We start from the raw sequence: 21,705 nt of genomic DNA, 5'->3' as shown, positions 1-21,705 counted from the left end.
AGATTGATTATTATTGGGTAAGTTATGCAGAATTGCAATGCTAATCCATCATATTGCCCGCGTGATCAGGTCGAGTCCTCGAGCTGATGGATGGCCCACTCGTGAGAGAGGCTGAAACATCAAGCTCCCATGTCAAAAACATTCTGAGCAGATATTAAAGTCGAAGCAGGTCTTAAACTTGTAGTAGACTTCGTTGGCGCGCAAATCTCGAATGCACACATCACAGTACCTAGAAGGCTCACCCAGCTTCACCAGAGAGCCATCCACCTGGAGATCACTCTCAATAGCCTCGATATTATGTTCTTTTGCACAGCGAACTATCAATTCAACAATTCCAGCGTCCCCACATCTTGCCGCCCACCCAAGTAAAGTTTGATCTAACCCATTCTGAAAGTGAATGGAGGAGTCTGCGAGGGTGATCAACCGTCCGACAACGTCCTTGTGCCCGTTTCTGACAGCCATAAGTAGAGGTGTAGAGCGATAGTGATCTTTGATTTTCGCATTGGCCTTATGCGAAAGAAGGGTATTTACTACACAAAGGTGGCCCCGAGCAGCAGCTTGAAACAGTGGTGTTCGGTTCAACCGATTCAAGGCATCAACATGGGTGCTTGATGCCTGAAGGAATATTTCAACCACCTTCACGTGGCCATCATATGCGGCTACATGCAGTGAGGTAGTTCCTGTTATGTCACGATTTGTAAAATCTGCACCGTGTTTGAGAAGTAACTTGACCACCTCAATATGGCCATAGGATGAAGCAAACATTAGCGGCGTAACTCCAATATCAGTCTTCGCCTCGATATTAGCACCCCGTTCCAGAAGTAGCCTGACCACCTCAATATGACCCTCTGTTGAGGCGTACATTAGAGCCGTATGCCCATTAGCACTTTTCGCCTCAATATCGGCACCCCGTTCAGAGAGTGCCTTGACTACCTCGGCATGACCTTCAAATGAGGCGTTCATTAGCGGTGTCCATTCATGAATATCCTTTGCCTCAACATAGGCATCACGTTCAAGAAGTAATATGACTATTTCAATATGGCCGTCAAGTGACGCTAAATGCAGCGGTGTACGCCCGAAATTGTTCTTTGCTTCAATATCTGCCCCAGTTTCAACAAGTAGCTTAGATACAGCAGGGTGGCCTTTGCTTGATGATGCTGATAGAGGCGTGTCTCCATATTTGTTGGCATAATCAATGTCTGCCCCCCACTTGAGAAGCAGTTTTACTACCTCAATATGTCCTCCGGCTGAGGCTGCATAGAGAGGTGTTATTCCTTTATTGGTTGCAGTATAGATGTCTGCACCGCTCTTGAGGAGTAACTTCACAGTCTCAACATGCCCTTGGTAACAAGCCGTATTAACTGGAGTGCACCCACCGCTTTCGGAGGTGTTGACATTTGAACCGTTTTCTATAAGCAGTCTGGCCACCTCTGTGTGGCCATTGTGTGACGCTGTATATATTGGTGTCCATCCGTCAATATCTGCCATCGTGACATCCGCCCCCTGCTCAAGGAGAGTTCTAACAATCTCCAAATTCCCCTCCTCGCTGGCTACCCCCAGGGGTGTCTGTTCATCATAGCCCCTGTTATTTACGTCAGGCTTGAGCTCGTGGATTAAAGAAGCCACAGAATCTGTCAGTCCAAGCCAGGATGCGTAGTACAAAGGGCCAGCTGTTGCGACTCCACATCTTGCATTCCTCTCCACGGCTTTCGTGTCATTCGCGTCAAACCACGCCTTCCACAAAGGCCAGTTTGGGTTTTTTGGATCAAAAAGTGCAGCGACGGAGCTCCTCAACTCGGTGTCGCTCATGTTGCCCAGCTCGACATGTCGGTACCACGACCCAGCCGCATATTTTCGAAAGGTGCTTAAAAATTCTTCGACCTGTACTCCGGACGTCCCAAGCCAGGCTTCTTGACTATTTACAAAGCGAAGGCACTTCTTGGCAATTATCGTATTCTCGATGACCTCAGTAGATGAGCTGCAGAACTTTGCCTTCGATGGGAAGATTACGGAGCAAGTACTCCTTCACCGAGAAATGTGTCAGATGTACCGTTTTCAATCTGGCATCGCTCTTATCTTGAGCGTCTCTGACTTCTAAAAGTGACCCACAGAGCTCTTTTATCTCGGTATTCACGTAGTACTCGTCAATACTGTCCGGCAAATCATCCAGTAGAAGTTCATCATCATCTTCGCTGATGACTAGTGCTCCAGATATCTCACTAATTGTCAGCGGACGTAGGCTAAATGCAGTCCAGCGTAGGAGGGAGATAGCGCGGGTTCTGTCCTCCTCTGTAAGTCCCATAATCTTCATCCAATTTCGTTCGTATATGTGTTCGATCCCAGATGGAGTAGAGTTGATGGCTTGCTCAAGCTTTCTCTGGCTTTTGCCGCTGCGCAGAGTGTCTTGCTGCAGCCTGATCCATAAGAACTGTCCATTACAGCGATCCGCTAGTTTCTTTGTGATCTCGTCCTTTGCTTCATCGGTCTTTGTCGACAATTTCTCCTCTACAATACTTCTGCAATACGTCAAGACATCGTTTTGAACATCCTCAGGTATGATCCGATGCTCAAACACCGGGTCATAGGGACTCTCGTTGGAAAGGCCACGTCTAATCTCTGGCTCATCCCGGCTAACGATCAGGATCCGCGTAGATGTGCCTGCGGTCGCTCGTCTTAAGGCTCTAAGAAAGCTGGTAATGGAGTCATCGCTGTTCCCGGGCCAGGATCCTTTCGCCCAATCGCATTCATCCAATCCATCCAGGGTGAAGGTGCACTCGGGGATGGCTGATACAATCGCCCGAAGAAGACTGATAACGTCCCCACGTGCTGCTCTCTGCCCTTGTGTCGATTCCCACTTTTTGCGAATAAATCCGAGCGCCTCCGTGTGAAACATCAGCTGAGATAACCATGATCTCATTGCCATAAAGGGGTCTCCGCGTTCGAAGTCTGAAGAAAAGAAGAAGTGGGCAGTAGGCGTGTCCGATGTGAGCAACAAATATTCGGTTATCTTCGCACACAGTATAGATTTTCCAAACCCGGCAGGACCATTGATCCATAGAAACTTGGCCGGTCCAGAGGGAAAGTCGGGGGAAGACCATTCGAGAAACCAGAGCCGGGCTAGGACCCATTCGCAGGAGTCTTCGACTCTTCTTTCCACATATTCCTCGTAACGCTCATTTTAAACGTAATCACCCAATAGCCAGGTTTGTATGTGCCGTCTTGTCTCGACTTCACCCGTGAGTAAACATTCGAGAGTCAGGGAGGAAGGACCTATCTACCTTCATGGTCATGTTCAATTCGCTCTATCAGCTGTTTAAATTCCACAATCCATGACCCCTCATCTCCAAATTTGCCTGGGTCTAACAGTCAGCCTCTGGAGGTACCGAAAATATATCAAGTATGTTTCTTACCCCTAGTGTCTCTCGATCCTTGGCCCCTCTCACCATTGACAGGGACCAAGCTATGGAGGTCGTCCACCAGCGATGAAAACTGCGCAACCTGTGCGATGCGTCTTTCCTTGCCCCTTAGGGCCCAGTTGAATCTTTGTCTTTTTGACCCACGTGAGGTGAGCGAATAACCGTGCTTCGTGAGAATTGGGCCCTCAGATGAGCCAGTCTCTACTCTTGATATAGTAGTCAAGGAAAGAGCTTGCTCATGCCCACAGATATCCTTGATGGCTAAAAGCAGGTTTTGAATATTTGATCGTGTTCGTGGATCGCCGAGAAGCTCGTGGTGCTTACTCGATACGCTTTCCTGTTCGACTCCCACTGCTTCGCCCCAGTTTTGTAGGCGAAGCTTCTGCGCCTCAAATTGAGCGGTCAAACAACGCGACTCACTCCCAAAGTCCTTCCATGCATCATGCTTCTTAACCACGTCTAGGCAAGTATTGAAGAGCCCGAATAGTCCTACGACCCCGACCGCAAGGCCAACGGGCTCCATGACTGTTCGTTAAATATATGAACGGACAAGACAACCCACAGATTGGGAAAGGGAAGTGTGTCATGAGCTGGCTGACCGCAAGGCTGTCAATCGACTTAGCGCGGGGAACTAGGCGGCCCTATCATTGGTTAATGGTGGATGGGCTTTACTACAGTTATGCGCAAGAATATTCAGTCAATATAGGCTAATTATACTCGGTACCAAGCCACAAAGACTATATATTACGCAAGTATAAGTGGTATACCTAAACTATGGTGCTTATAAATTTACCATCTTTTATATGATCCGACAAAACAATATAATAACTGGGAACATTATGCAAGTGCCAGTCCAGATTGACATTCTAAAAGTATCTCCTCAGTTGTCTTCTACTAGTATTGGGTTCTCTGAATGTGGCCTGACGAGTCTTGACGAAGTAGCCAATCAAGACAGCCTCTGGTGATCGACTATACCGTATAGGGTAAGGATTATCAGGCAGCTATCGCAGAAAGGGAAAGCAAATAACAGTTAGTAGTAAAATCACCACTGACACGGGAATGCCCCTCCTTGAACCTCTTGAAGAGAGGTATAAATACACGATGTAGACAAGGAGAGGTCCCCTGTTAATTCATCTCTCACTACTTATCCACAACAAGGCGCGAACAGTGTCTGTATGTCCCTCCATATCCCTTCCACAGCAAAGCCCTCTAATGTCTTGCTCCAGATCCTATAAACACGCCATGGCCCCCCTTGTTCTCATAACCGGTGCTACCGGCCTCATTGGCTTCCGGGTGCTCTTGGAAGCACTTAGAAAGGGATACAACGTGCGCTTCACGGCTCGCTCTTGCGAAAAAGCTGAGAAAGTCACATCCAACCCTGTCATGCAAGCCCTCAGTCCTGGCGACCGACTTTCTCCCATCATCATGCCCGATACAACAGTAGACAGCGCCTTCGACGACGCCCTAGAGGACGTTACATACGTGATCCACGTGGGCTCCCCAGTCCCAGTCCCCGGATTCGACCCAGTCACACAAGTATGGGAGCCCACAATTAAAGGCGTTTCCAATCTTCTCGCGTCAGCAAGAAAAGTCCCAAGCATCAAGCGGATCATAATCACATCTTCAATTGTCGGAAACATGCCTCCAATCCCTGATCCATTCACCACAGTCACTGCCTCGTCAAGAGTCCATTTACCCGGTCCTCCTCCAACAAGCTTTTCCAATCTCTTCGAAGCATACGCTTTAGCCAAAATCACCGAAGCGAATGACACAGACGCATTCGTCGAAAAGAACAAACCCCATTTTAGCGTGGCACACATCATGCCCGGCTATGTCTTCGGACGGAACGAGTTGGCTCTTACTGCGGACGAGGTCCTTCATAATAATAGCTCAAACATGTACCTGATGACCTGTATAACGGGCAAAGAGGTTACATTTCCGTTGCACGGTGGCTATGTCCATATTGATGATTTGGCGGATGTTCATTTGAAGGTACTACGTCTTGAGCCCGGACCGGGCACTCCTAGAAATTTCGGTGCTTGTACCAACATTGATTACTCGGCTATCTTTGATTACATCGAGAAGGCCTTTCCCAAGGCTGTGGCGGATGGGACATTTAGGCGTGGAAATCTGCATACTTTGCCTATTTCGTATGATTCGAGTGAGACGGAGAAGGTGTTGGGCATAAAGTTCCGGCCGTTCGAGTATGCTGTCGTGGATGCCGCGAGACAGTATCTGGAGAAGCTGGGGAAGGAATTGGCATGATTTTTTCATATGCTCTCACTTTTGCACATAGCGGTAAGCTATCTTTCGCACTGTTTTGCTTCCACAACTTTGGGTATTGTGTCCATATGATGTATGTACCTTGCTAGAGACGTATTCGGCTCGTAATTTTAGTGTTATGGAATATTAACCTGCTTAAATTTAGCTAGGTACGTAACGAGCTTCTAGAAAATAAATATGACTAAGTCGAACAGAGGGAACTGAGTGTGGAGCGAGCCATGGCAACCGTAGCTAGTAGGAATACCACCGAAGAAGATTGCCATGCCCATATACGTCTCTCCATACACATATCTCTAGAGTGTATTATAATCCTCAACAGTAGGAGGACTCTGCAATGAAATTACAAAAGCCATATAGCCCCAGTAATACTGCAAAGGTCATACCACACATATTCAGTCATGAAGATATTAGTCATATTAAGATCTATAACGCTCAAATGCGCTCCCAACCCGAAAAGTAAATGCAGCATCAAAGAAGTAAACATGCAAATCGCTCCTGAAAATGCCATCATACGGTCGTCCACTGCTGAACCCACGCATTAAACTTATCCACCTCCAACGAATCCGTAGCCCAAGAAGTAACGAGTCTAACAATAGCCCGCTCTCCATCCAACGGATCCCAAGTATAGAACCGGAACCGTTCCTCCAGCCGATTTACCAACGCCATTGGCAAAGTGACAAAGACCTGATTCGTATCTGTCGGCGCCGCCAGCAGATAACCCAGTTTCTCAAAGTTCGCCGAAATACGCTGCGCCATAGCATTGGCATGCGTCGCAAGATCAAAGAAGAGGTTGTCCCGGAACAGCTCTGCGAATTGCACGCCCATAACACGAGACTTGGCCAGCAAGGCTCCGTGTTGCTTTAGGTGGAAAATGAAGTCCTCGGCTAGATGGTTTCTTACGACGATCGCTTCTCCCAGTAGTGCGCCCATCTTCGTACCCCCGATCCAGAAGATGTCTAAGAGGTCGACCAGATCGCGGAGTGTGAGGTCGTTGGACGGCGCGCTGAGGGCGACTCCAATGCGGGCGCCGTCCATGAGTAGTAAGAGCTTCCACCGCTTGCAGACAGCAGAGAGTTCTTGGAGTTCGCGTTTAGTGTAGACTGTTCCCAGCTCGGTGGCGTTGGAGATATACACCAATCGGGGCTTAGCGCTGTGGGGGAAGAATTGGTTCTGACGGACTGCTCGGTCCAGATTCTCGGGGGTCATTTTGCCTCTTACCCCCGGCACGACGATGGTCTTGTGGCCGGTGGCTTCGATAGCACCGGCTTCTTTGCTCACGATGTGGCCCGTGTCTACTGTCAATACGGCCTCGTACGGCCGTAGACAGCTGGCGATGCAGATCAGGTTGGCGGAGGTGCCGCTGGGCACGAAGTGGATGGCTACTTCATCTTCGGTGGCTTGTAGTCGTGTCCGGATTAACTGGCGAGCCTCATTGCTGTATTCGTCATAGCCGTAGGAAACTTGTTGGGTGGAATTCGTGCGCAGAAGAGCTTCGAGTAGTTGTGGGTGAGCTCCTTCGCTGTAATCATCAGTGAAGCTATATTGAGGTAGAACCTCGGTGTCGGGACAGGAGGCAGGCATTTTTTTTTCTAGAACAACCACGGAATCTTAAAGTCAATTCCTATACAGCAAGGAGGTTTAAAAGCATCACAGATGATTGGGAATAAATTTATAGAAATGAAAATATCCCACGGTCGGGAATGAGTCAACCCTAACGATGGTTGATATTGATAGGGGAGTATCCACTCTATTCCCGACGTCGGGAATAACAAGAAGATTCCCGTTCTTATTATGTCACAAATGGAGACAGACTGGCGTTCTAGAATGGTCCACCTTTGGCACACAATCTATTCATGCTTTTGTTTTCCCCTTGCTGAATGGATTGCCGTCGATCGATTTGGTCATCTTTTCCATACTTTTCGCAGTATAATCCCGACGCATTGCCAACTCAGACGTCAGATGAGTACGTGCATATTCCAACGGCTGGGATTCTTATCTCATGGACCTAGTTGACATGAACAATCCCGTTGCGTAGCTGCATTGCTCTCACCAAAACTGAAGGTGGTCTGTGGTCGAGACGGAGTCCCTCCGAGCTACCCGTTCAAGGTCAGATATGGGTTGATCAATGGCACCAGGGGCAATCGGAGTTAATTCGGCTCTCAAAAGCTGCTCCTGTATCACGTTGTCTCACTGCCAATGGCGTCACCAGCAATCTCCACCGCAAAATGTTGGAGTATAATGTCACACCGGTGTAGTCATGGACATGCTATTTGGGATGTCCCCATCACCGCGCAGCTGATCTCGGTGCACGAAACCCGAAACCCGACGTCAAAAGTCAGGCCCGGAATATTGGATCTTTGGGATGTAAGCTTTAGATAGACCATTGCCGTTGATACCCGGCAAAGGGGATATGGGGCACAGATCTGTGGGTCTCGATACCGACACAATGCATTGCTATCCTTCGCTATCCGGTTGGTCAGGTTCCGTGGATAAGAATTCTTCGAGAACCCCGATTTAAATGAGTCTGGGGGTAAGCCTGAGCCAAGACCTATTAAGTATATCTTATGGGCTTCAAGTACCCTCAAGATATAAATGGCGGTCTTTGTCCCTTCGCCGTATGTTTTCCGGGCTAGGATTGTTTTCATGAACTTGGCCCACTCCCTCAGCTCATTGACCAAAATAGGCTGCGAGGAAGATTATGCTATTCATCGACTAATCAATCACAGCACAGTCAGAGGAACTTCCCTGTGCACAATTAAGAAATCGTACAGTTAACTGATGTCTTACCTGATATATTGACCGATGTATACGAGAGCTTCCGTTAGCATACCACATCCAAGGTTAGACGCCAAATGCAAGACGAGGAAGGTCGCCTTGGAGATGCTAAGCTGAGTGGTATGGCATCAAGATACTACCCTCCATGGTTGGCTCAAGACATGAGTAAACTCGCCGACCGACAATCGCAAAAGTCCAGATATTTATTAGTGCGCCGGTCAATAAAATACTAATATTCACTGTGCTCACAAACCCAAGGTCTTGTGGTTGAAATCTAATGTTGTAACTGTATGCACATCGTGCCCATACTGGGCTGAGATGCACTGAACACCGGCCTATAAGCTATCCATGCTCAACTCACATCATGCAGTCTAAGGTGGAAATTGGAGTCAATTACTAGTGTCGGAGAGGGGCGACTATTTTCCCCTCTCAGAGTGCACGTTGTCTTTCTCAACCTTCTCAAGTGTTCCGCAAATAAAGAATCACCAAAAGTCCAATCCATCACAATGGGAGACATCGCTACATCCCGAAACGTACACGGCCTTGTCTTCGGGGCCTCTGGGATTAACGGATGAGCCTTTATGAATGCTCTTGCCAGGGCTATCCCGATCCTAAGGCTTTTGATCATATCAACGGGCCAGGCCCAGACCCCGCAGCTTTCCTGCTTGAACATCAGAATGAATGGTTGGCGATGGAGCATGAGTACAACCTACAGACAGGACATCTATTAGGTGATAACCTGAGCATTCCATATGTCCCTCACTTTCTCATTTCCCAATTCGACTTGATAGATGGCTGGATCTTACTAAGACACATCAGGCATGGTGAGATGCTAGGAAGGAAAGAGGCGTGCAAGGGACATATTATACTGCGTTAAATCGGTTCAGGAAGGCCCGAAGCATTCCATAGGTGATGGCCTTAGTAGAACCCTAGTGGTCGCCAGCCCATCGCTACAGGAGCCGCGAGAGTTACACAGGCAAGTTCTTGGGTTGTATCATTCATTAACGAAGTTGATGAATTTTTCCGTGGATCAATCACCAGGCCAAGGTTACAGGAATCGATATAAGAATTCCAGATTTTGCAGGTTGAGCGAATCATGATAGGACGATGCTCCCAGAACATCTGTAAAATCATCAGTAAAGTTAAACAATCCGTACCATTCACCAGGCGCCGTAATATCCCCATTCTCCAAGCTAGGGGAAGTTTGTAGGGCAGGTGCGAGTGTAGGGTCATTGTGAATGGAGTCCATGGCCTCAGTCGGGGTAGGCAGATCCTGAGCTTGATCGGCATGGGCACTTTTATTTGTAGTCTCAATATGGTTTACTGGTTGGCCTGCTGGTGCGACAATGTCTGTCAACCGGAGAGTACGCGCGGTGCTATCATCCAGGCATCGGAAGAAGAGATTCAGTACCCAGTTTTCTATATCCCATGTTTTCTGTAGCTCCTGGAGCCCAAGAAGGCAGAGTTTTGCGCGGTGTTCAGCCAACTTCCTAGCCGTGCCGGATGTTCGGCGACAGTGGATAGTATGGATACACAGGGTTGAGAATGTATGGGTGATGCTATTACATTAGCACGTGGCTGGCAATAGCACGTGAGAGCAAGTCAAGCTTACAGATGGGTAGGCCCATGTTGGACGAGGTTGTGGGACAGCATGTCCTCAACAATCCTGGTACTCCTAGTGGCGGCATCCAGCGCAACCTGGCCTGCTTTATCCACGGGAGGATTGGAAGAATTAAGGAACAATGATCGGTATAAGAGAATGTACAAGTTACTGAAAAGTCAGAAAGCCTTCAGGAGAAAAACCACCAAGCAAGCGACATACTTATACGTCATGTGCAACAAACCAGTCAAAAACATAGCTCTCGGGGACGTTGCACTTTCTAGTTTCAGGGCTGCAGGTAAGCATGATTCCCATTCGCATAATGTTTGCTGTAACTTTGTGCGCGACGATTCATCGATATCGGACTGCATAGGAAGATATTGTGTCGAGACAATGGTTCGCACTGTCTTCTTAGCATGGGCGCCACAAAGACAGTGAAGGGAGCATACATATCCTCGCTAACTTAGCCATTTCCGCCGGATAGACTATATCTTCGTCTCTCTGTGCTCCAAACACATATGCATCATCCACTGCTTCGTCTTCACGGATATCGCTCGGCTCAAGCATTGCAACATCGCAGTCCTCGTCTCGTATCCGAGGCGGAAGACCCAAGGCTGCTGCACTCTGCTGGTCGCGTATCTTCCTTTATGTTAGAGTTGTCCAGAGAGGGTACAGCAGGTACACACATAAAGGGTCCACCATATTCGTTTCCATAATTTCTCTTCCCGCGCAGACGGGAATGGTAATTTGGACCTAGGATAGTCAGCAGCGCCATAATTCTCCATTGTTCTAAAACTAACATCATATGCATGCCACGCTTTTGAGCCAGGCTGATAGCGACCCCCAGCCAAAACCGCGTATCACGTTCCTCGGAAGGGCCTCCGCGCCAAGAGCTCAGCAAGAACAATGATTGCAGCTTTGTAGTTTTGTTCGACTCCCAGTCGGCATCATATATGGCCTTAGCCCGACTATAAAAGAGAAATTTAGCTCGATATCGAATAGAGAATTCTGTGCGCGCAAAATCTTCGTCAGTGCAAAGACTAACTCCAATGAAGAGCATCGACTGCAGCAGAAGGTGAGAAATATCGCCTCGGGCATATGACTGTTGGACCGCCAAGCGGTCCAGAATGGGAAAGCATGGGTGAAACCATGTGAAGTAGGCTCTCAGCAGTATCGCGCAAGTGTCTTTTGGGGGGTAGGAGAATGCACCGTCAGCATTCAGCTGCTCCTCTACCTTTCGCCTGTGTGCGCGAAGAGCTTCATCGCGTGTACTATTGGCGTCCAGCCTCTCTGGGATGGGATAGTGGAGGCGAGTATTTTGCATAGCGTTTGCCGGTCCCTTTTCGGGTGACCGCCGACCCTCATCAATCACACACGTCAGAGGGCTTGATTCTCCTAGAAACACGGTCTGATGAGAAACGCTTGTCACATCTCCTGGGGATATCCAAGAAGTTCCAAAGCTATTCCGACTATGCGTCACACTGCTGCCCCGCTGTCCCAGATGATGACGCTGATCAGGAGAATTCGATGCATCGATAGGCACAATTGAACTGTCACCTGGCTGGAAAATGCTATGATCTGCAGAAACAGTCGAATCTGAGATTATGGAATCTCCCTCGTGTGGAGTCCCCGACTGGCGTACAGCCTTCTTGCGAGGATACCTGTAACAACATATTGGCATGTCTACTTCCTCGGTACAAACATGGGTCCATTGTATGTGGATCAAGCTTACTTTCCTCGCTTGGAGACCCCCACTTCACAGGGAACATTCATAGACACGCAGTTATGACAAGGTCGTGTCTCGAGGACATTACAGCGGATACGGCGCCGATTGCAGTGAAGACACGCCTGTCGGGCACGCTTCCTGGTCGGATACCGACCCGAGTCGGCTTCAGGCGTCATTATATTATTATAGTACGATTTATAGTTGCGAGTTAAAGAATACACGACTGAAATGAGAAGAGCATAAGGGAGAGGAAACAACGAGGGAAGTAAATGAGGCAAGTCGGCTATATGTGTCTTGGCATTTGGCGGTCGGCGTAAATTCTACACGCCGACCGGCATTTATTGCAAGCCTTGTGCATTATAAATCCTCCCCCGCATCTTCGATCCCCAACTCGGCCAGGATCGCCGCGTTATGTTCTCCGACATCCGGAACTGCATCCATTCTAGCCGAGAATCTACCAGGATCCCCTTGCGTTAGTCCTGGTGGCAGCAAGGCCGGAACTGTGCCAGCCGGAGTGGAAACCTCAGTCCACCGGCCACGCGCTTTGAGCTGTGGATGTTCCCAAACACCCTGCATATCGTTGACCTTACCATTGGCGATGGCGGCCTCATCCAAGAGGGTGACCACTTTCTCCGCTGTCAACGATGAGAAAGCCTCGCAAATGATTTCCTTAAGCGCATCACGATTCTGCGATCGAAGGGAGTTGTTGACAAACCGTTCATCCGTCATCAAGTCTGGCAAAGACAGAACTTTCTCGCAGAAATTGACCCATTCACGTTCATTCTGGATCCCCAGCATGACAGACTTTCCATCTCCAGTTTCAAACGGCCCATACGGGTAGACTGCAGCGTGCGAGGCTCCCGTTGGTGTCGGTCTAGGTGCGTTCTGGTAGGTATAGTACAGCGGAAAGCTCATCCATTCGACCATACTCTCCAACATAGAGATATCGATGTTACACCCACGCTTCTCCGGGTCATTTCCCCTTTGGATGATAGCCGCCAAAATGTTAGAGTACGCGTAGCTTCCGGCAGAAATATCCGCGATGGAAATGCCGACTTTAGCAGGCTCTTGGGCGGTCCCTGTAACAGAGAGCATGCCTGCCTCGCTTTGTATAAGCAAGTCGTAGGCCTTCTTATCGCGATACGGACCATCTGGTCCGTATCCAGAGATATTGCACACAATCAGTGACGGATGCTTCGCCTTGAGCTCTTCATGGGACAGTCCTAGCCGTGCACTAGCTCCCGGAGCCAAGTTCTGAACTAGGACGTCTGCTTTACCCAGCAAGCGCATCAAGACCCCATGGTCGCGTGGCTTCTTGAGATCCAACGCGAGACTTTCCTTCGACCGATTTGTCCAGACGAAGTGCGATGCAAGACCATTGACCCGAGTGTCGTAATTACGTGCAAAGTCCCCGACACCAGGTCGCTCAATCTTGATGACGCGGGCCCCAAGATCTGCCAGCTGCCGCGTACAAAATGGAGCTGCAATGGCCTGTTCAAGGCTAACCACTGTAATACCAGAGAGGGGTCCTTTAGGTGAGGTCTGGGTTGAAACGCTGCGAGCGCCTGGTATCCGAGAATACAACGCCTGAGATAGCGGCCGCCAGGGAGCCATTCTGGGATAACTTATGAACAATTATCTTGACAGAAATATGTCTATGGACAAGACTTCGGTTTTAGATCAGTTCTTCAGTGGATTCATCAATTTAATAGTGACCTACCTCGGCCTGATCGGCCGGTGGGATTTGGCGGTTATTCGACGGTTATATGCCATGCCGATGAGCGGGTTTATGCCGGGTACGTGGTTCGCGCCGCGAACACCGCTTATTTATAATTCCCAATCACATCTCGAGTGACTACTTCATCTGTAAATCCATTCGTCATGTCGCGACTTTGCGCTCAGAAAACATTATCCTCCAGAATCAGTCCAGCCGTTGGGAGACTGCTGCCACGCAGCCCGATAGCAACATGGACGACACCGCGGTCGAGGTTCTCCACCTCCGCTCGGCGGCCATTGATGGAATTGACGGGGTTCACCGAGGAGCAGTTAACCATTCGCGAAGCGATTTCGGCCATTTGTGCTAAGTTTCCAAACACATATTGGCAAGAGTGTGACCAAAATGAGCGCGATCCGAAGGACTTCCACGCCGCACTGGCTAAGGACGGGTGGTTAGGGATTGCGCTACCCGAAGAGCTCGGGGGAGCTGGGCTCGGTAAGTCCATGCTTTGAAGAAATCCAATATAGTGTCACAGTACTGACATATGCGTAGGTATCTCTGAAGCAACAATGATGATGCAGACCATCACGCAATCTGGTGCTGGAATGGCCGGGGCTCAATCCATCCATGCAAATGTGTATGCCACGCAACCTCTGGCAAAATTCGGTACCAACCAGCAACTCAAAGAGATTATCCCTAAGATCATCAATGGCACCTGGCGGACATGCTTTGGCGTGACAGAACCGAACACCGGTCTGGAGACGTTAAAGCTAAAGACCCTCGCCACTAAAAACCCAGAGAAGCAAACCTACTCAATCTCCGGCCAAAAGATCTGGATTACTTGTGCACAAGTTGCCTCAAAAATGATCCTCCTAGCACGAACAACGCCCCTGGAAGAAGTAAAAAAGTCGAGTCAAGGCCTGTCATTATTCTGTATTGACCTGGACCGGAATAAGTCCGGACTAGATATGCGCAAAATCAAGAAGATGGGAGGCCGTGCAGTCGACGCCAACGAAGTGTTCTTCGACAACTACGAGATCCCTGAAAGCACCCTGATCGGTCAAGAGAACGAGGGATTCAAGATCATTCTCCATGGCATGAATGCGGAGCGATGTCTTCTGGCGGGTGAGGCGTTGGGTCTCGGATACGCTGCCTTGGAACGCGCTGCACAGTACGCAAGCGACCGGGTAGTTTTCGGGAGGCCGATCGGACAAAACCAGGGAATCGCGCATCCACTAGCGGACGCGTATATGCAGTTAGAAGCTGCTAAGCTGGCGACATACCACGCGGCGCGCTTGTACGATGCCTCCAAAACGGATGATTCAATTCCGTTCCACTCTGTAGGCGTGGCGTGTAATAGCGCCAAATATCTTGCCGCGGAAGCAGCATTCAAGGCGTGCGAACGGGCAGTTCTCAGTCATGGAGGAATGGGCTATGCGATGGAGTATGATGTGGAGAGATATCTGCGGGAGTGTCTAGTGCCTCGGATTGCACCAGTAAGCCGGGAGATGATCTTGAACTACGTGAGCGAGAAGGTGCTTCAACTTCCGCGCAGTTACTAGAGTTTTAATATACCAGGGTTTACATTAAGCAGTTCAAACTTGCCAGTATCCAATAATCTATCTTAAGGGACATGATATGCTTTCAAGATTGACAAGGTGGTGTTGATAGTTGAGCCGGGCAGTGCTGTTTAGGGCAAATAATAGCACTCTTAATAATCTTACATCTTCTACACTCCTTACTTTCAACACTTTCAATATGAATTTCAAAGGCAAAATCAATTCATTATCTACATTAATCATTTCGTTAATTACACAGTACTCTTCCCCTTTTTCCGCTTCAACACTAACACGCCTACAAAACAAACCAAGCCAGCAGCATAAGCACACCCAGCAAACGCAATCAAGCCCCAGTACTCCCCATGACACCGATGAATAATTTCACCCGCGATAGGAACTCCCGTCAACGCCCTAAGCCAGTTAGCCGTGTATTTAAAAAGGAAAAGGAGGAGATATGAACTTACCCCACGCTTACAATCGTATAAACAGTAGTATAAAACCGTCCATACTGTTCCGTGGGACACAGTTCGCCAACACAAACCGGAACAAGACTAATATTACTCCCCGACCCAATACCAAACGTCACAGAAAATATAATCGTCGCAACCACGTTTCCATTCGCCGGCATCCAAACACCTAACACCGCAATGAGACAGAAGATATTCGTCAACGTCAACATTTCGAACCGGCCAATTCGATCGGCCAGAATACCCGGTAACCAGCGACCGGGGAATGAGCCGGCGTTGAGGAAGACTACCATCAGATACGCTAGACGGCTGGAGATCCCGTAAGTCAGGGAATACGAGGTGATGTATTCGAGGGGGATGAAGAAGCCCCATTCGATGAAGAAGGCGCCGAGGGTGGTGAGGGCTAGGGCTGGATCCTTTAGGATTCTAAGATCGGGGAGAAGGGAGGTGGCAGCAGATGACTTCGGCGGAAGACGAGCTTTGAGTAAGAGACATCCCGGAATTAGGAGAATAAGGGTAATAAGGGCGATCACTCGTGTTGCCCAAGCGAATCCGATGCGAGGGCCTAGGTACTCCAACACTAATGGGAAGATCACACCGCCGATGCTTCCACCAGACATGGCCAAACCAGTTGCGCCGCCTCGGCGAACACTGAAGAAGTGGCCGATTGTTGCAACCGGAACGATAAAAATGAATGACGTTCCGACTCCGCCGATGATACCGATCACCACTAGGAAGTGCCAGTATTCTTGACAGAATCCTACCAGGACGAGGGTGAGGATGAGGAGGATCGAGCCGGTGAGCATAAGGAGACGGGGCCCTTTGGCGTCAAAGACTGGGCCAATCTGGATGCCACAGAAAAAGACGAGGAAGTTGTATATGCCAAAGATCCAGCTAATTTGGCTTTCACTAAGGTGGGATAGTTGGTGCGTTGAGATCCATGCCTGGTAGATGCCGATACTGTTCATCAAGCCCAGGCCGCCCATGATGGAGCTGAAGCTGCCCAGGACGACGAGGTTGGCCCGAAGCCCACCTTCTGGGTAGGACCAGGCGGGATGGGAGGGCACGAGCTCAAGTTGGTCCATTCAGTATGCAGTACAAAGTCTATGTGTAGGTCTAAAAGTAATAATGAGTCTATACAACAAGAAGAAAATAATAGTCCTTCGTACTCTGCCTAGCTTTATATGATGTCTTCCAAAGAGACCCATGTCTACCTCAGGCAAATCTAGTCTCTACTGTTCTCTCTTTCCTTGCGACTAAGGCGCTTCCAGACCGTGGTTCTGATTCTCATTATCAAACCGCCGCATATGCCGCCATCAGGTTCCATGAGAGTATACGGTGCTTGGACCAATCATACCCTTGTTCAACAACTGTCTCTTCAGCATTTTCTTTCTATCCGATTCTTCATCGTGAAAATTTTCCCTGTCATATGCTGAGTACGAATCCACCGTATGAATCATAGTATAGGTACTCCGTCCAGCTTCGCCGAATGCCGATGGCCGACTCGGAGTACATCGGCCACTTCTCTTGGCACCATTTCGCAACGTCAAAGCAGCAGCGAAGTGCTTGAATGCAGATCCTGTTTGACGTGCTTAAGATTGAAGTTTATCTGTTGTTATGGAGTAGCAAGACTACTAAGTAGGGTGGCCATACTACTGAGAAAGAATCAATCATCGGTGTCACACGGAAAATACGAGACAAGCAATAGAATAGCAACATATATAAATCTCGGTATGTATCACATATGTAGTCTTACCTACACAACTTTGGTCTCAATAGGATGAAGACCAACACATCAAACTGCAGACCAAATCTAGCATGCCCATCTGGTAGCCATCGGCCAAGCTTCGCCGAGCACAATGGTCATAGACACATGGACCCTGAGTACATCCTTGTCAATCGGATTGAGTTTGATCGACAGGGATCCACACTCTACATTATCGCACTTGACTTGCCCGCGGGTTGGGCATGAATACTGTTTTGCTTCTCGGCTTAGGGTTCGTGGGCCGTGGCGAACGCGGGATACATGTGGTTTGCCGGCTGGCCGACGTCCAGCGGGCTAGATTTACGTGCAGACGGAGATAATCCGGAGCGGCCCTTTCCGAATCTCGGCACAGATAGTAGATTTAATGAGAAAAAATTTTTAAGAAAAAGTAGAATCTTGGCGATTCACCCTTGTATATATATAAGGCAGGACGAGCAATGCGTAAAAAGAAATCACAAACGAGGTCGTGCCCGGGATCGAACCGGGATTAGCGGAATCAGAATCCGCTGTGATAACCATTACACTACACAACCGCTGGTTGTTGATTGCTACTTTTCATACTGAATCTATTGTATAAAATCATTGAAAATTAGAATCTCCAACCCTTATAGTGTCTATTGTTTTCATCGAGTATAAACTGACTGTTAGACTATCTAAGGGAAGGCGCTTTAACTATGGATTTGTACCGCTTCAAGTACAAATATTTCCCCATTCCAATTAACTTATACAAAGGTACAAGCGTTGTAGGTTGGTGCGAATGCTCGGCTTCAATATTCTACTGGATACTCGTAGAACTGATATATATAAAGCATTGGGGATCCTTAATCTTCCGCCTGACGAAAATACTCCATCACGACTTAACACGTCTCTAATAATTTATTTGTATAGGTCAAATAAAATTCAATTTTATTTGCTATCAAAAGAATATTTTATATCTTGAAATGAGGCGTGCCATTGTGTCTAGCGTTCCTGTTTACGCATTCGTTCCGGCTGGTTTTCCTTTTCCTTTTCCGCGAATGCTACGCGCCCCCTTCGATTTTCTCGACAAGAAAATCGCACGTAAACGGTTCTCACCGTCATCCTGACTGACGCCGTCTTCTTGTTTCTGATAACTCAATCTGATCCTGAAGATGGCTAGCCTGTATATTCCATCCGTCTTACGACCAGAGTTTACTTGGTCGCGGCCAATGCAAAGTGCAATTTCACAGAGCACCCACCCCCCCAGTACCCCGGGTACCAAGCAAAACTGCTCGAATAGCCTGGGGCATCCTTCACAAGGAGCTATTTTACCTATCGCCATGGTATTGCTCCTGGTTCAATATTGCATTCGATGTCAATATCTTACAATTACCCTTCGGTCTCGTTCTGAAATGGACGGATCGAGCGAACCTAGAGGAAGCTGTTGCAATGCAGATGGCGAGAGCCGCTGGTATGCCTGTCCCGAAATTATTATGTTGCGGGAAGCATCCGAATGCTCCTTATAGCCGGACTTTTTCCATTTTAATGACGAGGCTGCCCGGTGTGGCCCTCGAAAACTCAAGCTACCAGTTAGAAATAGATGCTGAGGGTCCATGGTTGGAGGAATTAAAGACATGCGTACATTCTATGCGTTCATGGTACCCACCTGACCAAAGTCCTATCTCTTCTCCAATTGGAACCTCTATACGAAGCTCACGGGTCCCTGATCACATCATGGGTCCTTTCACAAGTGAGAGGGAATTTCATGATTATCTCTTTAGTCCTGCTTCGAGCCATGCATTTGAATCGCATGCGGAACACGAGCAGACGTTGGTATGTGCCAAGAAGCTACAACAACGTTCACATCGGATTGTGTTTACCCATGGAGATCTCAAAGCCCATAATATCATCGTCGATGATGAAGGCCAATGATCTGGGATTTTGGATTGGGAATCCGCAGGCTGGTATCCTGAATACTGGGAGTTTACAACGGCAATGCGTTTTGGACGGGGCAGTTGGTGGTTTCAAGTTGCTTCTTGGATTGGAGGGGATCAGAACCTTGAGGAACTGGCCTCTGATGTCGCGTTGAACCTGTTGACGGTGGATTCCTATATAGCCTTCTAATTAGATGTGGATGGGGATGCCGGGACCAAGGTTCTTGACCATCTACCTAGAAAGTGTACGGGTCGACGGCGTGGAAAACCTATATACCTTGGTACCAGAACTAGAGAAATTTCTGAGTTAAGGTCATATGAGAATTGGAGACATACATGATTAGTGTCAACACCATCAAAGCGATCAGTGGTACAAAGCTCAAGGAAAGAAGAAGTGGCAGACAATCAGACGGCAGATGCTATCAACGAAGAGTTTCACCGCCATCTGTAACGCATGAGAAGACGAAACGCGAGAGATTGATGCACAAACCAGCATACCATAAATGAAGTCTCATTATCCCAATCCCCAAATTTTTATGAAATCCGTTACTTTGACCGTAAAGAATAAGATTCATCGTCGCTGTCGGCCTCCACTGGCACATTCTCCGCCGGCTCAAACTGAATGACCACATCCAACATGAGCGCTTTTCTATCGCTGCCAATGACCGGCATCCAGTTGCACTCCCTCATCCAGATGTTACGCGGAACCTCCATCATTGGAAGGATCTTGCCCGTTTGCATGTTTTGGAAGTCGAAGGACATCAGACGCTCCTTGTGGTACTTTTGTAGCCTCACAAAAGGCCCTGCCACAATGCTCATGCGATCATCAAGCCTGTACTTGCGGAGGCAACATGAACGAACCATTGTCGATACGAGTAGACAGGTCTTCCACGTATCGTAGTCCACAAAGTCCAGAATCCGGTAGTACAGTTCTGGCGGCAGAATGCCTTCCGAATTCGACGCTGCGCGGCGGTTCCCGGCGACTTCGAAGAAGTTAACGAGCGCCGCGAGCCCGGGGAACTGACTCCGTAGTCTCTGGACTGTCCCTGTGCAGTTCGAGTTCATAATGAGCTCACCGAACTGGCGCTGGGTCTTCATCCCTGGTTTTAGGTCTGGTCGATCGCGTGGATGTGTGCTCACACAATAATTTGCACGCAGAGGTGAGAGATCAACGGCGCGGCTGACTTCGACAAATGGTTCCCCATCGTCACCGAGAAAGACTTCCGCAAAAGCCGCTTTAAAGAGCGATAGGACGACGATCTGAAAGCTGGTGCGTCCCTGCTCGATGCCCCAGTTAACGGCCTCCGTGATAGCCTTACCGTCAATTACCAGTGTAAGACTGACAAGTACGTCCTCGAGCCAGTATATCATCTCCGTGGGCGACGCCCCTGGAGGCTCGCCCGGTCGATGGGACAGGGATCCAAACTCCAGCAACGGAGCGCTATCGCCAGCCCACTCTTCGTCAAGCCATCCAGGTAACTTGCTCAAGTGGTTCAACTTGCAGTCTGACGCTCCACAAGCTCGAGGATTACACTGCTGAGAAGGAAAAGAATGGAATTTGGCCTGGCCAGAGGCAATTGAGACAAGAGCAAAAGCCATCTCGCGAAAGGGAAACGAGTCCGGGCCCCACTCCCTTCCGAATCTAATGATCTCGTCCTGATATTGAATAAGAGTACTGGCAAGAAGACGTGTAAGAAACGTCTTTCGCGCCTCCGCGATGTTAGTCCTCGGAACTACGACGCGAAAGTCATATCCGATCTTCCGTTTTCGCTTTGGAAGCTCCAAAGCCAACGAGTCCATATGCTCTTCCGGGCAAACATCGAGGGAGATGGTGGGCTTGTACATATAGATGCTGTCCGCGATGGCGCGAAGCCATAGTTCGTCCTGACGCGGGATATTTCCCAGCTTCCAGTGTATGCTGTGGTTCATGGTAAGAACTTCATGGTCGAGGTTGATGATGTAAATGTACTCGAAATCATCACGCAGCCGCGGGAGCTCCGAAGGAAGCGTCACGAACTCACGAAACTGCGAATAGTCAGGTTTGAAACCGTGGCGAATCTCGTAGACATGTGTTTCAAGAGCACTTTCTTTGGCCGCATACTCGGCTCGCATTGCCTGGAGCCATTCTGCAACTGGTTAGCTTACTGTCTGGCACGGATTATCCCTTCCGGCGTACTATGGTATTCATCGGGGTCTGTGGGGATGCTCGCGACAATCTTGGCGCCGACACCTTCGAAGTAGCTGTCGTTCCTGTGATAGCGAACGTAGTAACGCCTGTGGAAGCGCACTATCTCAAGGCCTCTTGTTCCCATTGCGATCTGGCTGGAGAATTCGACGCTTCCTTAGCGGTTTCCTTCTTAACGGAAAAAAGAGTCATAACAGGAGGATAGCGTGGGACAAAATGCAAGTGCTGAGCCGTTAGGCTGACAACGTGTGGTCACCGTATTGATTGGTTGTGTTCCCTGAGGCCTAAGGCTACAGTAGGTACCTGGTTTCGGCCAGTCG

At 48.9% G+C, this 21,705-nt stretch overlaps 10 protein-coding genes and 1 non-coding gene across 11 annotated transcripts; 4 read left to right on the top strand and 7 right to left on the bottom strand.

The window, feature by feature from the left end:
* Positions 1–132: 132 nt before the first annotated feature.
* On the bottom strand, positions 133–3,939 carry F9C07_2249240 (ankyrin; the record flags this gene model as incomplete). The annotated part of the gene is made up of 5 exons (XM_071510059.1): positions 133–789; positions 832–1,965; positions 1,988–3,117; positions 3,279–3,353; positions 3,411–3,939. The coding sequence occupies 5 exons, from the start codon at positions 3,937–3,939 to the stop codon at positions 133–135; spliced, it is 3,525 nt and encodes a 1,174-aa protein (XP_071365572.1).
* An 87-nt stretch (positions 3,940–4,026) lies between these two features.
* F9C07_2135790 (uncharacterized protein) lies at positions 4,027–6,055 on the top strand. Its single transcript, XM_041284292.2, has one exon. The coding sequence runs from the start codon at positions 4,629–4,631 to the stop codon at positions 5,679–5,681; it is 1,053 nt and encodes a 350-aa protein (XP_041141360.2). The 5' UTR covers positions 4,027–4,628; the 3' UTR covers positions 5,682–6,055.
* A 151-nt stretch (positions 6,056–6,206) lies between these two features.
* F9C07_526 (putative threonine aldolase) lies at positions 6,207–7,280 on the bottom strand (the record flags this gene model as incomplete). Its single annotated transcript, XM_041284295.1, has 1 exon — positions 6,207–7,280. The coding sequence occupies one exon, from the start codon at positions 7,278–7,280 to the stop codon at positions 6,207–6,209; it is 1,074 nt and encodes a 357-aa protein (XP_041141361.1).
* A 105-nt stretch (positions 7,281–7,385) lies between these two features.
* Positions 7,386–8,257, top strand: F9C07_1031806 (uncharacterized protein). Its single transcript, XM_071507381.1, has 3 exons — positions 7,386–7,662; positions 7,735–7,805; positions 7,866–8,257. Exons 1-3 carry the CDS (start codon positions 7,491–7,493, stop codon positions 8,076–8,078), a joined length of 456 nt encoding a protein of 151 aa, XP_071365571.1. The 5' UTR covers positions 7,386–7,490; the 3' UTR covers positions 8,079–8,257.
* Positions 8,258–9,522: 1,265 nt separating this feature from the next.
* F9C07_2057917 (Zn(II)2Cys6 transcription factor) lies at positions 9,523–11,976 on the bottom strand (the record flags this gene model as incomplete). Its single annotated transcript, XM_041288766.1, has 7 exons — positions 9,523–10,033; positions 10,087–10,245; positions 10,297–10,477; positions 10,524–10,713; positions 10,761–10,827; positions 10,875–11,735; positions 11,807–11,976. 7 exons carry the CDS (start codon positions 11,974–11,976, stop codon positions 9,523–9,525), a joined length of 2,139 nt encoding a protein of 712 aa, XP_041141362.1.
* A 181-nt stretch (positions 11,977–12,157) lies between these two features.
* Positions 12,158–13,414, bottom strand: F9C07_524 (putative acyl-CoA transferases/carnitine dehydratase; the record flags this gene model as incomplete). The annotated part of the gene is made up of 1 exon (XM_041284296.1): positions 12,158–13,414. One exon carries the CDS (start codon positions 13,412–13,414, stop codon positions 12,158–12,160), a length of 1,257 nt encoding a protein of 418 aa, XP_041141363.1.
* Positions 13,415–13,681: 267 nt separating this feature from the next.
* On the top strand, positions 13,682–15,079 carry F9C07_523 (acyl-CoA dehydrogenase/oxidase; the record flags this gene model as incomplete). Its single annotated transcript, XM_041288755.1, has 2 exons — positions 13,682–14,012; positions 14,070–15,079. The coding sequence occupies 2 exons, from the start codon at positions 13,682–13,684 to the stop codon at positions 15,077–15,079; spliced, it is 1,341 nt and encodes a 446-aa protein (XP_041141364.1).
* A 248-nt stretch (positions 15,080–15,327) lies between these two features.
* Positions 15,328–16,628, bottom strand: F9C07_522 (putative monocarboxylate transporter; the record flags this gene model as incomplete). The annotated part of the gene is made up of 2 exons (XM_041288767.1): positions 15,328–15,487; positions 15,541–16,628. 2 exons carry the CDS (start codon positions 16,626–16,628, stop codon positions 15,328–15,330), a joined length of 1,248 nt encoding a protein of 415 aa, XP_041141365.1.
* A 1,141-nt stretch (positions 16,629–17,769) lies between these two features.
* Positions 17,770–17,841, bottom strand: F9C07_t36. Its single transcript has one exon. It is a non-coding gene; the product is annotated as a tRNA-Gln (tRNA).
* A 286-nt stretch (positions 17,842–18,127) lies between these two features.
* Positions 18,128–19,727, top strand: F9C07_2249235 (phosphotransferase family protein). Its single transcript, XM_071510058.1, has 3 exons — positions 18,128–18,541; positions 18,567–19,177; positions 19,250–19,727. Exons 1-3 carry the CDS (start codon positions 18,439–18,441, stop codon positions 19,388–19,390), a joined length of 855 nt encoding a protein of 284 aa, XP_071365570.1. The 5' UTR covers positions 18,128–18,438; the 3' UTR covers positions 19,391–19,727.
* A 19-nt stretch (positions 19,728–19,746) lies between these two features.
* On the bottom strand, positions 19,747–21,512 carry F9C07_521 (uncharacterized protein; the record flags this gene model as incomplete). Its single annotated transcript, XM_041288805.1, has 2 exons — positions 19,747–21,326; positions 21,377–21,512. 2 exons carry the CDS (start codon positions 21,510–21,512, stop codon positions 19,747–19,749), a joined length of 1,716 nt encoding a protein of 571 aa, XP_041141366.1.
* Positions 21,513–21,705: the final 193 nt, after the last annotated feature.

The sequence above is a fragment of the Aspergillus flavus genome, chromosome 1 (assembly GCF_009017415.1).
Source record: "Aspergillus flavus chromosome 1, complete sequence".
NCBI lineage: Eukaryota > Fungi > Ascomycota > Eurotiomycetes > Eurotiales > Aspergillaceae > Aspergillus > Aspergillus flavus.
The sequence above is the reverse complement of the archived record's forward strand: the minus strand, read 5'-3'. Positions and strand labels throughout refer to the sequence as shown.